General features: G+C 36.3%; 1 protein-coding gene across 1 annotated transcript in view; it reads right to left on the bottom strand.

The window, feature by feature from the left end:
- Nucleotides 1–4,511: 4,511 nt before the first annotated feature.
- Nucleotides 4,512–17,405, bottom strand: part of smurf1 (SMAD specific E3 ubiquitin protein ligase 1) — a 35,571-nt gene continuing 22,677 nt past the window's right edge. The window contains exons 5-18 of the mRNA XM_042341076.1: nt 17,307–17,372; nt 16,187–16,271; nt 15,681–15,919; nt 14,775–14,859; nt 14,532–14,678; nt 13,682–13,886; nt 13,413–13,516; nt 12,634–12,748; nt 11,862–12,040; nt 11,287–11,424; nt 10,246–10,366; nt 8,604–8,805; nt 8,007–8,091; nt 4,512–7,723 (exon numbers count right to left, since the gene is read on the bottom strand). Coding sequence (XP_042197010.1) covers nt 7,624–7,723; nt 8,007–8,091; nt 8,604–8,805; nt 10,246–10,366; nt 11,287–11,424; nt 11,862–12,040; nt 12,634–12,748; nt 13,413–13,516; nt 13,682–13,886; nt 14,532–14,678; nt 14,775–14,859; nt 15,681–15,919; nt 16,187–16,271; nt 17,307–17,372 — 1,871 coding nt within the window. The 3' untranslated portion in view covers nt 4,512–7,623. The remainder of the gene's footprint in view (nt 7,724–8,006; nt 8,092–8,603; nt 8,806–10,245; nt 10,367–11,286; nt 11,425–11,861; nt 12,041–12,633; nt 12,749–13,412; nt 13,517–13,681; nt 13,887–14,531; nt 14,679–14,774; nt 14,860–15,680; nt 15,920–16,186; nt 16,272–17,306; nt 17,373–17,405) is intronic.

The following is a 17,405-nucleotide window of genomic DNA, read 5'->3' as shown; positions in this document are numbered from 1 at the left end:
GCAATATCCTTCTTTGGCGTTCACAATGCAATATATCAGGGTGGTCCAACCTTTTGGGGTCAAGGGTCAGATGCCACATTTGAGAAACGTACGCGGGCGGCATAAGCAATATTTTTGTTTTTCCCTTCCAGAAACATAAAAGAATCATACAGAAATCCTGCGTTTTAAATTGTGTGACTGTGTTACTTAATAATGATAATCTCAAATGGAAATCTATGCATCAATTTTTTTTAATGCAACTAAAGTCCAAACACAAGATATCAACTCAGCATATGGAGACCCCTAGAGAGAATACTCAACATAACCCAAACAGATTAATCCATCATTGCAAAATTAACTCTGAACTTCAGATATGACTTGCAAACAAGACACGGGGTCTTCCAATACTTTCAATAAACAAGTAATCCACATCCCACTTACACTGAAATCCTCTATTTTCCATATCTACATTGTTTCCTACTGAGGCTCATAGTTCTGTAATTTTAGAATCGCAAACTCTAGGCTCGAGACAAAGCCATATGTGACGGGGTGGGAGGTATCTTTCTGTCACTCTCCACACTGCTTCATGGAGCCGCTGAGGAGCTAAAATAGTGAAGTGGGAAACGGTTTGTGGGTCAGGGAAAAAAAATCATACGCTGGATAGGTTGCGGCCGGCTGGCACCTGTTGGGCCAGTTTGCAGTATGTAGATTGGAGGAAGTGTACTGTACTTTACACCAGCCAATGCAAATCATAATTATAGTTTAAACTCAAATAGTTGAGTACAGGTAACATTACATGAATGGATAAAGGTTATTTGATGCGTCAAACCTACATTTTTTTCGAACAGCATTACATTCTACACATTCACTGTACTAACCTCATTTCAACTCCAGAGGTAGGAATCTGTTTATTGCAGCACCCTTGCTATCGCGATAGACTGGGGTCAGGCGCTATTACAAAACTCTGGGGTAATGTGTTAATAATCCTTTAACAGTCCAATTCCTTTAAAATGTTGAGCAGAAAACAGAAGACTCTCATGTAAAAGGCGGGTCATGGCATCATTGCAGCGTCCCAAAAAATCCACTCAGATTTGTAACAGTCTTCCTGTTTAATTACTGAAATAAAATATCTAGGCATCAAGTGGACTGTTTGTGGGAAACTCTGTGTGCAGTTGGCTGCCGTATTTCACCCACAAAACACACAATAAATCCACTTTACAATATATTCTGTGAAGCACTTTGAGATGTCTCAACGATGTGATAAGGTGCAATATCAAGGATTATTATTATTATAAGTAATTGGCTTAGGAATTGTATTTGTATCGAGAATAAAATCCATTAATTGGAAACAGTGCAGATATTTAAAGTTTGAATTTTATTGCATATATAACAAAAATGAATCAGACCTCTTGTGGCCAACATTCTGCTCAATCACCAACCATCCAATTCAGTCCATACCTCATTCAATACCATCAATAATTAAAAATACCTCGATTCACAGTTAACACAAAGATTTTGTACATGGTTAACAAAATTGGTGCTAAAATGGGTAAAAAGACTTTAGCAGCAACACTGAAAAAGGCAGAAAAAAAGCCTAAAAATTTTCCTCAAAATTATTTGTTACTAGTTAATAAATATGTTTAAAACAATTTAATTTGCAAAAAAATAGACGTTCATTTCAGGGGTGTGGGGGGGTTGGTGGGGAGGACAAATCTCTTATGTAGAAGTCAAGAGTGCATGTCAAGGCTGGACAGCAACTTTGAACATTTTCACCTCAGAGGTTAATGATACACACAAAAAAAGTTTAAGAAAAGCTTACAAGATGGTCAGAAAAGAACCTTGTATTCAATAGGAAAGGTTCTACAGGTGCACAGTGGATGATAAAGATAAGTACAGTATATATACAAGACAAGAAAGCATGATGAAAATTAGCACAAACAGTACAAAAGTGAAATGGGGACAGATGATGATAATGATGCACCTTCTATGACTATGACTGTTTATTGCAGCACCCTTGCCATCGCAATAGACTGGGGTCAGGCGCTATTACAGAACTCTGGGGTAATGTGTTAAGTGTGATAAGTGCAGCTACTGTATATATACACGTACACACACACATATATATTTCAAAAAATGTTTTCTGTACACATTCTATATCTATTAGCCCTAGAATTTTGCAGTCATTTTTCCCAATCCTACACCGGTAAAGTGACACATTGATTTTGCAATATCACTATATTTTTACTGACAAATGCAAGGGTTAAAGCTACCTTTAAACCAATGATCAATCGACACTAATGCTTCCATGAAACCCAGTGGCTATCAGCTCAAATAGCCAATAATTAAACCACCAGTCACATTTCCAGCCTGTTTGGTCTGTTCTTGGCTGAGATGCTGGGCAGTTTGGGAAGGCAAGAAGGCTGAAGGAATAAAAACATTTTGTTTTAAAAAAGTAGACTGTTGTGATGCATCAGCTTTAATGTGTGGAAATATCTATAGGTTGTCACATTTTATTTTGCAATGCATTTCTTGAAATCTGAACTAAATTTGTGAGTTATTTCTCCTGTTCTCCACTTTACTCACTTTGTGGCATAATTTTGTTGAAGAAACAGTATCCAAATCCAGTGGAAACCACAAAACCTTTCCTATTGTTACAATCATTTACAAATTTAGGTTTTAACCTATTCTTACATGCAGATCGTAAGTTGACAAAGATCCACGGCAGAATTCGTACACCAGGCCATTTAGTGAAAGGGACAAATGCAACCAACAGGACCTATTTTTTTACTATTAGGCAGTATTGATGCAAACATTTTTGGGGAGCAATCCATTTCAAATGTGGCTATTTATTTGGAGCATAAATAGCCATAGTCCTGATCACTGCCAGGAATCCTTGCTGTTCAGGAAAGATCGTGGTTGTGTGCTGCTTCCACCTTGTGGCTGAATAGCCTGCTGGCAATCATTCTCAAAGCTCACAGGTAAATAATGTCACTTGAGCAAAGTACCAAATGAAACCAGTGACCTGGACTTCAGCAGGACAGTAGGAGGGGAGAACTTTAGTCAAACAGTTTATATTCAAGTTAAGAGCTACCAATGAATATTTGCAAAAGGGGGTCAGAATTGTAAAACTAATTGTTGAAAATAGTACAGAAATGTATTACAAAAATAAATAGAATTGGGCAGTCTACAGTTCTGCTGTGTGATGTTTCTTTTTACTATTTTTTGCTTGAAATAGGTTATTATGCATGAACTAATTCTGCAGAAAACTAATCACAATGGTATTGTAGTACAGCCCACCACCCTCTTACCTGGAAACAATGGAAAGAGTGGTTATTTGGTAAAGCTCATAAAATAGGACGCCATAAACAAGTGTTATTCCCAACAGCATTGTTGTGAAGGAACACGTGTGAGGAGCCTACAGCATTTATTGTCAAGTAAACATTCTGCGAATTTATAGCAGACTAATTGTAGACAAATGCCCCTTGCCATTCTCAAACTAAACTCTAGTACAAGTAGCACCATCACAGCAAAGACCTCTCTCGAAATAAATACAATTAAATTGTGAAAATTGAACAAATTCACTCTGCAAGTTTGTTTTCTATTGCAACAGAGGAAAATCTGGTAGCAAGCACCACAGATCAGGTAATGTTGGTTCTTTTTCAATCCAATTCCTAAACGGTTAAATTGTCTTTAACATATATTCACAGGTTATGCTTTTCTGTTGGGAGTTTTGAGAAAAAGATTGGTAATTCCTTTCAGCGATGCCTTGCAAACATTCGTTTTCTATCTCGTCAGTTTGCTTGATTTGCATCAGTAATTAATTAGAATTGAGCATTCTGACTTGTCCCTCAAAATCTATCATTCAGCAAGATAACGTGCAAATGACCAACAGATTAACCAAATGCATCCTTTCCAAAACTCCTAAATCAGGACCTCTATCCCCTACAGAACACTGAACCTCTTTTCCCCCAGAAGTAAAAAAGGAGTGTACAACTGTATAAAGTCCCAAATGCTCCTACCGCCTTTTATATTTCTATAGACTGTAATTTCGTTCCAGATGTACCAAACACGATCTGTGAGCCCAAGAAAAAGACTTAAAGAAAAGTGTTTGCCCATCACCCCTCTCCCCCTGCATCTGATTTCTTTCAACTTAGTTGTGGAAATTGGAAATACTGGCCTTTTTCGTAACTGTATTGTGCAAATGCAAACATAGATACAAAATAAAACTGATCTGACTGTTAACTTGAGGTACTGCAGTTATAATTCACATTTGAGTACTTAGGAGCCCAAGGGTAACTAAGTTAGTTTTCTGCTTTAAAGTGCCATGAGGCCAGACAAACGTTCAAGTTTTCCCATCACCAATGTAGCTTCTGTAAATGGATTACACTAAAATAATGATTGGTTACAATCAGGAATTATACTCCCTTGCATTCCCTTTAACCCTGCAAGGCCACACTTGTGAGGAAACTTGCTAATATTAAATGTGTTATGGTGTAGTCAAAAAAGTTCAAACATCTCATTAATCCTGTAATTCTTGAAAAAGGTATGTTCTTTGTTAAGACAAAATGGATTTGTTATACTTAACACATTTTATGTTAATCTTAAACATCTTTGATCTGTCAGGCGAAGGGAAGAGAATCCATATAATTACAGGGTTTACAAAACACAATAGATCCATTTAGAAGGGCAAGACAACTTCCCTAGTTGAAAGGCACAGATTGTATGTAGTGGTTTGCAAGACCCCCTTGCCCCAAGAAAATAGTCCAAAGGAACACAATTCTGTGGCCTATATAAGCAAAACCATGGTTTTAAAACTATGGTGCTGCTAAATAAAATGTTTAGTATGTGCAACTAACCTTTTCTGTAAACAGTGTGTCATTTCACTTCTGTACAGCACATGCAACATTACATTTGACGAGGGAAGCTCAAGAAGAAAGCTAGACCTTTGACCAGCCTGAACCATAGATTAGCAGACAAGGATGTTGCAGTGAGTATCAGAAAGGAAGACTATGTAGACTTCACATGTGCTTTCAAGATTTGTGATACAATACAATAAAACGCCCTGTAACTCCACAGAATCGCTTTTGAATCAGACCACTCCAAATTCACAATACTCAAAAGAAAAGTCTTGTCAAGAAATGTTTTGAGTCTGGGTTTTTGAGGAACTGATAATATTTCTTAAAAACTTAACAGCAAGTTTACATCTACCACTGGATGGCCATTTTATTTCAACCAACATAGTAACATAGTAACTTTAGTAGCTTTCAAATTTGGGATCACAGACCAATTTCTGCAGCCAGAAAAATAAGAAACTTTATGCGATTCAATAGCCCAATCAAACAATGCATTGTTTATCCAACTTAAAATTCGGTTAAGGGTTTACCAATCTTGTTTCAGTTGATCTATTCTGATTAATGCAAGAGGAAGAACACATATTTAAAATATATGAACTTTAGAATAGCACAGTATCTTAGTTTCCTGTACCAACTGCAGCCATAGATGGTTTCGCAATCTGAGATTATTAAAACCCTTCTACCAACTCTGTGCACGATTATGATGGTAAATGCTCTGCAAACTCTTTCCACACAGCTGATGTGAGCATTACCTGATACTGCACCATTTCCATAATGCTTTAACAAGTAGACCTGAAGTTTAGATCCAGGGAAATAAATCAATACATGGCAGCTTGATTTTAAATTGTAAAATGTGAACTCTGGATCTGTAAAGAGACGCTGTACAATTCTCATTTCTTCTGAATTTGCACAACACTCCTTTAGAATGGTCTCACTGAATTCAAAGTTAATATTTTGGACAACAATCAGACATTCAGTTTACTCCAGAATTATATTAGAAAAACTGTGACTATAAAAATCTTGTGTTTTTAAAACCACATTTGAATTAAAAACAAAGACCACAATGTTTTCAGAGAAGATTAGTCTAAAAAAAGGGCACTAGTGTATAGATTTAACTTTTCCATGATTATGATCCTTGCATTTCAAAACCAAACAGTGGTCGAATGAAAACAAACGTGTTAGAGGTCCACATTTCAGGCAGCTTTAAAATGTCTGGAAACAAATATCTACTATAACCACATAAATCAGTCGTCATCAACCTGGCTTGATTTAGGACTCGGGTCAATTCTTGAAACGCTTTGGATATTGTCCAACAAAAGGGAGATCAGATCGTTTCTTTAAAGAGGAAAAGTACAAGATCACTGGAGGAAATGATGGTTCCTTCCCCCCACTACCACCAACCCCATCAGCTTCAGAAATGTGTCTATTTAAAGATCATAATGATAGGAAAAAAACATTTTGAATATAATCTCTTTCAAAATACACATGTATTTATACCAGAAACAAAGGAAACAGGACAAAACTTGCAGCATTTGTAAAAGGTGCAGCCATTCGTTCAGAACATTCCTACAAGTGTTCCAGGGTGCAAAGATTTTAGAATTTAAGATCAGGTTAAATGCCTAATTCACTGGTACCAGCATCAATCACCCCACTGGCTAAGTCAAGTTTACAGACATAACCAATTTCAGACTTGCTTTTACAGTAACTCAACAAAGCTGCCGATGTTCAACCCCCTCTTTTGTACCTTAACATAAAATCAGGCTGTCAGGTGTAAAGGCAGATCATCTTCACAAACAATGCACACACTTGGCTAGAAAACAGTACCAATTAGATTTTTCTTACTTTAACTCCTCTGAGGATAACATCTCTTTATTCATCCTTTGAGTATTGAAAGATACTTTCAGCCTTCAATATAAATAGCTCTTTACTTTCATACAAGATCCGCAAAACTGATATTCTGATGAGGATTATGATGAAATGGAATTTCAAGAATACACAGAACTTGACAATTTCTTAGTTTAAAATGTCTTTGAATAATCTAACATTTTTAATGCAATACATTTTTGATTTTAGAGCCAAAAAGCTGCTGTAGTCCTCAAAGGATTCCTCTCCTTAGAGAAAAAATGTTTAGTACTTTTTTAAATAGTTGTGATTTTTTTTTTAAAACAGTTTGTTAGCACATTGATGAGAAATATAATTCTTTTAACAAAATAGATTAAAAATTATAATTTGACTTGGTTAAAACACTCTAGCAAGCATATTGACTGCTTGTGCTAAAAAAGGGATACTGTAGCTATAAACAGAGCTAATTTTTCTTCAGCACCCAGTAATTTCTAAATGACAGTTTCCACTTTTGTGAGAATGAAAAAGTCTTTATGGGACCACTTATTTAAGGGGAGGGGATAGAATACAGGAAACAGGAGAGGAGAAAATGTGCAAGGATCGGTCAACTTTCACTGTGCAAAGTAAGTCTTTGAAATAAAGTTTTAAGCACGCAACTTAAAATATATAATACAACTAAAACAGGTCCATTTGTTCTGTCTTACAGACGCAGTATCTGCTCAGGACTGCGAGCTTCCTGGTCTGCTGCAGCTTCTCCTTTCAATCCCAATCTTCTTCCTGCTTTTGACTCCATCATTGTTGCATCACTTGCGAGTCACCAAACCCATGGTATGCCAGCATATCGTGAGAGTTCTGCTTGGTCACACAGTTTGCTGCTCAACAAGAAAGCAAAAGGGCTTTCCCTCTGTAGTGTTCTTCTCAACAGTTTGAAAGCAAAAATCCATTTCCTTCACTCCACTGCAAACCCACAAGTCTCCTCAACTGCTGTTAATAGCTTCTCATAAAGCTTCTCATAGGACTCATAAGGAGGAATGTCTATACGGTTAAAGCTGAAACAAAAAAGGGAATAATTAAGCAAACTAAGCCCATGCAAAAAAAAGTTATTGACTATATCTACAGGTATATACAACAGGATCTGACCTATGTGACACTCCTGTAGGGATGACTTGCTGTGCATAGCATGCAGGTACAGAAGGCCTCCTGGCATCCAGTGATACCCAAGAAACTACTGAAAATATTTCAAGAGTGGTTGTCAACTCCTTGCACAGTTTTCTGTATAAAGTGCGGCTTTAGGCATTTGATTTTCAGCATTTCTGTAAGGGAGAAACTCACCAGGTATGTGCTTTGGGAAGGTTGTCTGTGTTGGCATCAATCAGGTGAATGGTGAAAAGTCTTGGGCCTGCAGCACCTGTAGAACCTTGCAAATACACAATCTAGTTAAACCCACACAACACAACAGTCACTGTCAAAACTACAAACAGAACATTCTAGTTTTTATAATGAGCACGGAAATAAACCACAGGAAGCCATCTCAGGACAATGTACATTTGGAATCATAAATGTGGAATCAGTCAATTGAGCAATATTAATTTTTACTTCATGTAAATCTGATTTTTAAAGTTCAACAATGAACACCAGAAAACCCCACATAATCAAAGCAAATGGGAATAAAAACTGAAAAGATGAATTCAGTTACCAGCATTTTACCACTAAAGATTTGTAGAGACCATTTGTATAGCTCGATGGGCACCTCTAGTGGCAGGTTCCCAGGACTTGACTGAAAAACTTTTAATAATGTAATGTAGTCAAATCCATGTTTATATTATCCAGTCCATGCCCAGATAAATGCACATGTATATCTTAATTGTTGTTCTTTATAACTGTATTAGTCCAGTTCAGTAGTCTAGTTTAGATGCAGTTTATAGCCACCTTGTAATGCCTTGAATCCCTGTAGAGGTACCCGGGAAGAACCGGTCACAAACTGAAGAAGTCGTGCTCTCCTCTCCTCATCGAACGACTCCACTGCTTGCCAGAACCACTTCACAATATTGGTGTCAGACACACAATGCTTCAGCCGTGTGTTAGCTTTCCAGTCATTTATGTCAATCTTCCCCAAACCGCCAATAATCAGCTGGAGAAGGAAAATGTAGATGCATAAGTTTGGTAAGCAGAAGCTCTGGTGTCCCCAGTACATCCTTCACACAATGACTACAGTCTGCTCCACTTGAGTGTATAGTGACATTATCACATTACATTCAGATTTAACTTTTAAAACTAGGTGTCGAGAAATATTAAGTGCCTCTTCCATGTCTTAATGACAGAAGAATATAAGCAATTCTGCTGAAGTACTCAATGGCAAACTGTCGATGATACTACACTATATTGGGCTAAAGCAATCATTTATATTCTGAACTGGACAAGATGACAAAGGACCATTAAGAAACTGATTGTTTCAAATTCATGGCAGTTTAAACAAGTGCCAGAGCAATGTTTAAAACAAATCATATAATAGCTATTTTACTGCATGCAATTTTATCTTGTGAAATCTAAAGTGATTTTTTTAAAGCTTTTAGCCAAACAAATGGTAAAATTTGCTTCAGAAAGTGATGAATAAATGATTATTTTCAAAATAATTGTAATTGTAAATGTTATGACTATTGCAAAAAGACACACCAATATAAAAGGAAGGAGAAAACCTGTATTTGTGGATTAAAGATGCCTACATTAAAAGTTAGCCATCATTGCTGTCAACGTGAACTGACACCACCAATCTTGAAAAAATTCAACTTCTATCAACTTTGCTTAAACAGGTTTAAGTTATTTAAAATAACAAAAAAAACAAGGGAGATAATCTTTCAAACTTTTGAAAAATAAGAGCAGCAACACTTTCAAATGACAGCCACACTGATATCTGCACTCTTCAGTATCAGATAAAGGGACAAGGTACACACAAGTGTCACAAGGGAAAAAGGAGTCAAGTCAGTTCCAAGTTTAAACAGGGTTTCTATCTACAGGAAGAAAAATACCAATGTGTACAAAAGTGTTTGGGATCTGAAATGGAACAAACTGGGGCCGTGTATAAAAAAGTGCCATCAGTAATAATCTAATAATGATTGATTTTAATCCACATTTAAAGTTGATGAACGAGACCACACAAGCAGTTTAACCTCCTCAAGTGATGTGTTGGATAATAAACCCAACAGCAATCCATTTATTCGGTTAAATTTACGTGGGAACATAACTTCTGCACAAAATTAGTGTCCTTGAGGGAGAGGGTTTATTTAAATTCCAATCAAATTAGAATAATTGAACCGTTATCAACATTTATTCCTACTGCTATGATTAATAAAAAAAACAGTATGTTTCATGGTTAGTTCTTAGGAATTGTAATCAAATAACTTCACTGTTAGCTGTCAAAAACATTTCAAAACTACAAACCACCACAATAACAATGTTTTATTTAAATCACTTTTGCCTTTTCACAAAAAAGTGAGTGGTTAGGAAATACTAAAGGTTCTACCTTCCACTATCTAAATCCATGTTTAGTCTTAAGTGTGAACATGTCTGTTACCTCAATCTCCTTCTGATCAAAGGGTTTAAGTAGATGTTGTGGAATAAGCTCATTAAAACCCTTTTGCAGAGCCAGAAACTGAGCCTCAATTCCTCTCATAAACCGCCAGTTCACATACAGCCTGAACACAAAACAATGCAAGATGGATTAATGAAATCACCTACATAATCTCAATAATTTGCAATAAATTAATCAATTATATAGCTGTAAATAGGTCTGGATGGGGGGGGGGTATAAATGGACCGCTATGAAAAATGCCAAATTAGGTACAACATAATGTGCAGTAGATTAAAATTTATGGGAACTGCACATTGCATTCTAAATAGAACATGTATATTTGAATATGGTGCCCTTTCAACAACATCCCAAGTGAAGCAAGACATGATAATCTCAAAAGCAGCGCAAGTTTTGTCACAATTGATTTTCTTTATAAAGCATAAAATACTGTATTTACATAGGAGAGTTTTTTATCCCGCCCAGAGGCCAACACTATAATAATTCCCCCATCTCCTGGATCTGTGATGTGGTTTTTAATTAAAACGGATAACAAGTGCTCTACCAACCAACTGTGTACATGATTTCAGAGGTAATAACAATACTTTCCCAAAATGTATTATAAGCTGCTTATTGAGAACAAAGTCTAAGGGAGTATATTGCTCTTTCAGATAATGAACATACATTCCCCCTAATTTAAAATCATTGGCACTCCATTATCCTTTATTTGTAAGGCAGTCAACTGCTGTGTGCAATTGGCTGCTGAGTTTCGCCCACCAAAATATACGGTCAATTCATTCAACAGTACATTCTGTGAAGCACTTTGACGACATGATAAGGCGCTATATCAAATGTAAGGATTATTATTGTAACAAAAGGAAAAAACTGCATCAGTACAAAGATGTATATTATTTGTAATTGATTCAATTACTCACATCTATTACAATTGCTAATCAGTTTGATCCAATTGGCATTTCACATTTCATGATTTTACCATATAGATTACTTTAAAAAATACTGAAAGCAACAGAAATACAAGATCCTTACCTGACATACTCTCGCTTATTCTCCTCTGTTACAGGTACATTTCTGCCATTTGGTTTCAGCTCTTGTTGAATAATCCGACCAAAACAGTTATGCTCAACACAAAAAGTATGGTCCAGTACAGGTGTGATGTCGTTTTCACTAGAATGGATAGAGGAAACATAAGCAATGGAGTTCATAACAGTTTCTTCATTAATTACAACAGAACAATATACATTCTTTTGAAACAATAAATCAAAATTTTCAAAATTACATTGAATTTATTGCACAGTCAAGAAAAAGACATAATGACTGCTTTCAATGTATGCAAAACAAATGGTTTAAATTTATTGCAAGTTAAGTTTGCAATATGTCATCATAAAACTTGAAAATAAGCTCAAATTGATTCACATGTTTACATAATTATATGCTAAACCCTCCCAAGATTCACCTAAAAGATTTACACGGTTGGTTCAAACAGGCCATAGGTGGAGGTTGGCATTAGATTTCTAGCTTGCTCTGCTTCAGAATCAAGGAAATGAGAAAGTTTGGGAAAAGAGGCTAATTTCACATTGATGCAACACCAGTAAATTACTCACAGGATCCAAATCAGGCTCTTGTGCAATTCTGGGTCCACAGATTCCAAGTCTGATAGCTGGATAGGTTTACCCAACAGCTGTTTGTAAAATGGTAGTGTGAAGCCCCCATTAATGTAATGTCCGTGGAACACAGCCAATCCCATTATCCGACCCACAAAATGAAAGTAAGATAAGTGTTCCTGTAAAAGAAAATTTGCTTGTTTGACAAAAATTGTTAAATGCTGCCATCCTGTGACTTACAAGACAAAACATAGCTCCAGAGATGTGGACAATATTAGGCCTACACTACATGTGGGCATACATACACATATAAGAGGGATATATTCTATTTAGTACAACGTTTGCATACATTCATACCTTGTTAATTAATCATTTTATTTAGTCTTCATGAATTATGTACAATGTCAAGGCATGCAATATCAGAACTAAACATTAAATTAATCTGGTACAACAAACCAAGTGAAATTGCAGACTACAAAAGACTCATTTAAAAATGAGCAACTGCCTGTAAATTATTCAAAGTAGCCATGCACCAACAGTAGAAAGAATGATTTAAATCTGTAGGTCTGAACATAGAGGAATAAATGAACTTCACAAGCAGGATTGTTCAATATGAAAGTAGCTGCTTTGCTGTACTTGCCCAAGGGAACAGTTGAGAGCACTAACATATTAAAGCAGAGAATGAGAAAATGCTATTTGGCCAATCAAGCCCATAAATGTTCTCAGACTACAAAAACAGTCTTTAGCTTTCACTGCGACCCCAAATACTCACAGGGTTAATCGCGGAATCTGGATTGATCTGCAGTGTGTAGATATTATCTGTTGAATACTGAAATAGTCCATAATAAGGATTCAACATTTCATGACACAGCAAATATAACCACTCCCTGCAAAACAAATAAACATATATAAATCAACAAATCAATAAGTAGTCAGCAATCTGGTATGAATTTGTGACTTTGAAATGCGGTCAACAAATAAGAAATAGAATAATTTATTTCTAAACTTTAATAAAAAAGGTGGAAAGAATTTAAAACTCAATTTTCTGAATTCTGCAGTTCTGTGTACTTGGCCACTGAAGGAGATTGAGTATTTTTCCACAATAATATTAAAGTTTGTTTCAAAAGAAAAATTGAGATTTACTAAATTTAATTTGTCTTGGATTTAAATTGCATAGTTGGATATAAATATTCACATTGAAAATATTCCATTAACTATTTGCTAGCAGCTTGAAAGCACTGGAAATGGTGGATTGAACTTCCATTCATAGGGTCATAATCAAGTATCTCTGCCGTCATTTATAGCCCACAACTTGTGAGATAGAACACTACCTGGCAGTGGAAAAAAGGTCAGGTACATTTCAATCACACAAAAATATACAGTATAATAATTCTAATGCTTGCATCTGACAGCACTTTGTCACATCGTCAAGACACTGCAAAGTGCTTCACATGATATACTATAAAATGGTGTGACTCTGTTTTCTATGGATGAAATCCCATCATGGCATTCAGTAGTTTAAAGTAGTCTAACAATGTACAGAAGTCTCACCTGGCTACTCCACCATAATCCAAACCTTCTTCACCTCTAAACTTAACCATCAATCGCTTCTTCAAGTCTTTTGGTCTCATTTTCATTACTTGTCGGTATGATTCCTGAACAAAATACAAAATGCGGGTTAGATTTCTGCAAATAGCCTATAGTAATTTTACAAACATTTTGCTTTTTTTTCTGCGTATTTGATGAAATGCTTCAATTATTAGCACAAACCAAGTTTTGCTCAACTCTGCTCTCTCATCGCTCACACACTTCAATGTTACCTCAAAGATTTCATCTCTGGAGACCTCAATACGACAATGCCCTGCTTGTGGCTGTTGCAATGCAAGCTCATGCCGCAAGACTTTCAGTTTCTGTACAAGATCTCGCTCGCACCGTGGCACAGACCACTCTCCCTCATTCTCGTCCACAGGTACGTCTGCTTGCACTTGCAGTGGCTGGTTTGATTCCTTTAATTGAGTTGGATTGCTGTAAGACATTGTTAATATTAGGTTATAAATTAGAGTACTTTTAAGTCTACTACTAGTGAGTAATTCCATAATATTCTATTTATGAATCAAGCAAAATTTAAAATGGCCATTACTTTGTTTCATGATTAGCCCTAATCGTGCATCTCAAACATTTGGGTACTAATTAGAGACAGAATCTTTCAGGTTAATCAGGGTAGATTTGACTATGCCTTGGCCTGGAACATTAATCTAGTTGACTTTTCCACTGTATAATATCTGGTTCAAGTGCCTTGCACACATCGGTTTGAATTGACCACCAAAACAAGACACTGGAGTTAACATTAGGTAAACAGGCAACAGCAACAAATTATATTTGTATAGCGTCTTTCATACCAGGAGGATGTCCCAACAAGAAAATGGTCTTGTTAACCGACACAGAAACCAAAAGTACTATGGAAGGAAGGCCAACCCAGTAGAGTCCAAAGCATAAAAAAAGTTTCATTGATCTCAGAAGCATGGCGAGAAGGGTTACCACAAATACTTGGGCATGGGAGAAAATAATGTACAGGAATAATTCAAGAAATTACGTCCATGGTTGAATCTATAGGTAAATCCTGAATAAAGTTGCCTTCTCAATAACTAAGTTATCCTTCATTAAGCTTACTTCATTATATGGTGCAGTCTAGGGTCTGTAAACTGTGTTGTTCGATTGTTGTGATCCACAAAATATATTCTTCCCGACACCGTGCTGCGAATTTCCCACCCGGGAGGCAAAGGACCCAGCTCCTCATAGTTAAAATTTGTAAGATCTCTGCGCAAACAATTCACAGTAAATAAAATTAGAACACAGAAATAAACCTATGCAGCAAAAACTTATTGTGAACGTTGCTCAAGTCCATTAATTTACCTTGGAATTCGAGGATCATGCCAGGTGCTGACCCCAGTCTGTGTGTGCAGAAAATAAATTTGCCCCTGTACAGTCGTTCGCTGCTCTGAAAACAAACAGCAAATTATTTAGAGGTACTCACTTATTTCTGCTGTGGTAATAGAATATGGTACATGAAGAAAACATGTTCGGGTCGAGTACAAGACATGGAAATGCAAGGACACAATCCCACCTATACCCATATGTAAGCTGCAATATCAGAAATTTATAAATGCAAGTTGTTGTTGGAGTATGGGTCAAGTTAGACTGAAGCATTTGATGTAGAAACCACAACAATCATTTCAAGCATACTTATTTATATTAGACAACTATTTTCTGAAATGGTTCTCCAAAGCAAACTCCTCTGCTCCTCCCCAGCAACTGCATGTGCACTGTTGATATTGAAGTCCTATTTCTACAGCAACCAAGTCGATCTTAAAACTGCTTGTGTAGTTGTTTTGCAGTTGGTTATGTTAATTGTCTCCCCTATGGTTAACGATGCCAGTGAGATCCTTCACACCAGGTAACTATTTTCCTTCAAGGGAGTCTCAAGGACATTTTATTTTGTGAAAAAACTGTTATGCAAATAATTTATTGCTGGTTTACTGTACTTGCAGGACTTTTTGTTATCAGCGTTTGATAATCATCTACTTACAAATCTATTTACAACAATTTGCATTGATGCAGGAGTAATGAGGAGCATAAAAAAAACAAAGGCAATCTTGTCTGTAAAAATCCAGAAATTATATAAATCGACCAACTAGATTAGAATTCTGTACATTTTGCTGTATGAATATAAAGTTAGCATACCATCTTATTTCTGTGTAATTATACATTAGCGATTGGCAAGACAGAGAGCAGTTACGAAGGCTCATTCTTGGATCTCACCATATCCCTCCGGCAGCACTGGTGACTGATGACCCTGAGGCCGGCTCTGTGGTTGGTGCATGTGAACTCTGACGCCGTAATTTCGGATTCGCTGCGACTGCAATCTCTGTTCATGATTTGGAGATTCTATTAATTGGCAGTTTCCTCCCCCAGCAGCACCCGTTATATCTGTAAACGGTACGGTGTCCTCCATAAAACAGCTAACTGGCCTTCCAGGTCCCGTATCCTCAAACAGTGGCCTAATATAAAATTATATAACGTTTTATATCCAGAGAGAGAAACATTTTTTTCACATATCCACCCTCCCACCCCCCCAAAATAGTGCATTGGTTTAAATTTTTTTCTTGGGAAGTTCTTACTCAAATATATACAGGCAAGTAATCAGTAGAACAAAAAATACAGGAAAATATGAAACCAATGGGAGCAATACATTTTTTATTCAGCAATTAACAGTCCACTTCATGTCCACTATAAAAAGGAATCAAAACAAAATAGTCTCCACTCACCCCTCAGGTAGGTCATTGTCCAGTAGTCCTCTGCAGTCAACAACAGGACCACCAGTTCCTATTCGGTCTCGAGTTTGTAAACTTACTGGGGGAAAAAAAAGTTCTCCACTATAGTTGGCATTACAAAACTATAGAATTCTAATCTTTGCTTAGACTATGCGACGGAAGGCTTGTAAGGATCTAGAAGCCAGTAAAACAAATTCAGTATCAAAATGGTTAAAGCTGTGTAAAGCTGTCCATTCTCTACTTCTAAAACTGCTTTTGTATAAAATACATTTTTTTTAAATTAAGAACTATAATGAAGTACTTCAATTTAAAGTTAGGTCGAAGAATTTCAGCTTACTACATGTTAAGAACCAGGTGAAGAATACAGTAACTTTTTATGTTACAAAGTAAGTTCAACATGGTAAAAAAAGTTTACATTTGGTAACTGTGTGAATGTAAATTATCACATCAGTAGAAAAACAGTTAAAAGCATGGCTCCTTACGAGGCATGGCAATAATACGCTTTTGGTTGGTGAGGATGACACGAACAAGGATGATAATCAGCTTTTCTCTTCTCTTGAGCATCCTACAACTACCACTTGGAAACTGTCTGTTAGTGCTGAGGATGAGGCAATCTCTTTCAGTTCATGTGACACACCTACATGTAACAGACTTTCCAATGGTCAAGAATAACATTCAGGGAAAGTGTGTGGGTTGCTCTTGCTGGCAGCCCTGCAAATGCAATCCTTTTGAGAATAGCCATTATGCACTTACATTTGTAAAGCTATTTATCCAAATTCTACCACTTCTCCCTCCCAGCCTCTTCTGTATTTGCTTTTTTCTCTTTCCGGCCTCTTTAAATCATGTGTTTATTTAAATTTATTTCCACTGTCTGAGTCGTGAACCAACCATAGAACTCAGGTTCTACTGCATGTGAAATGTTGCACACATTCTTCATAAATCTAAATTTCCATATCCTTACTCCTTGGCTCGTTCTAAAGTACATTTACATAAAATGGGAAAAATTGACATTATTCATCTTTACAGAATAATTATATTTATGCATAAGTTCAATTTTACTTTGCAATAAAGTACACTAAGTACGTAGAATAATGTGTGAAATTAAAGATCTTACCTACTATTTGTCCTCGTATTGTATCACTGTCAGTGGGATTCAGTTTGCATAGATCTAACCGCTGGTCTGACAAAAGAAATGTAAAATAAGTCACCTGAA

The sequence above is a fragment of the Callorhinchus milii genome, unplaced genomic scaffold (genome assembly GCF_018977255.1).
Source record: "Callorhinchus milii isolate IMCB2004 unplaced genomic scaffold, IMCB_Cmil_1.0 Scaffold16, whole genome shotgun sequence".
Taxonomy (NCBI): domain Eukaryota; kingdom Metazoa; phylum Chordata; class Chondrichthyes; order Chimaeriformes; family Callorhinchidae; genus Callorhinchus; species Callorhinchus milii.
The sequence above is the reverse complement of the archived record's forward strand: the minus strand, read 5'-3'. Positions and strand labels throughout refer to the sequence as shown.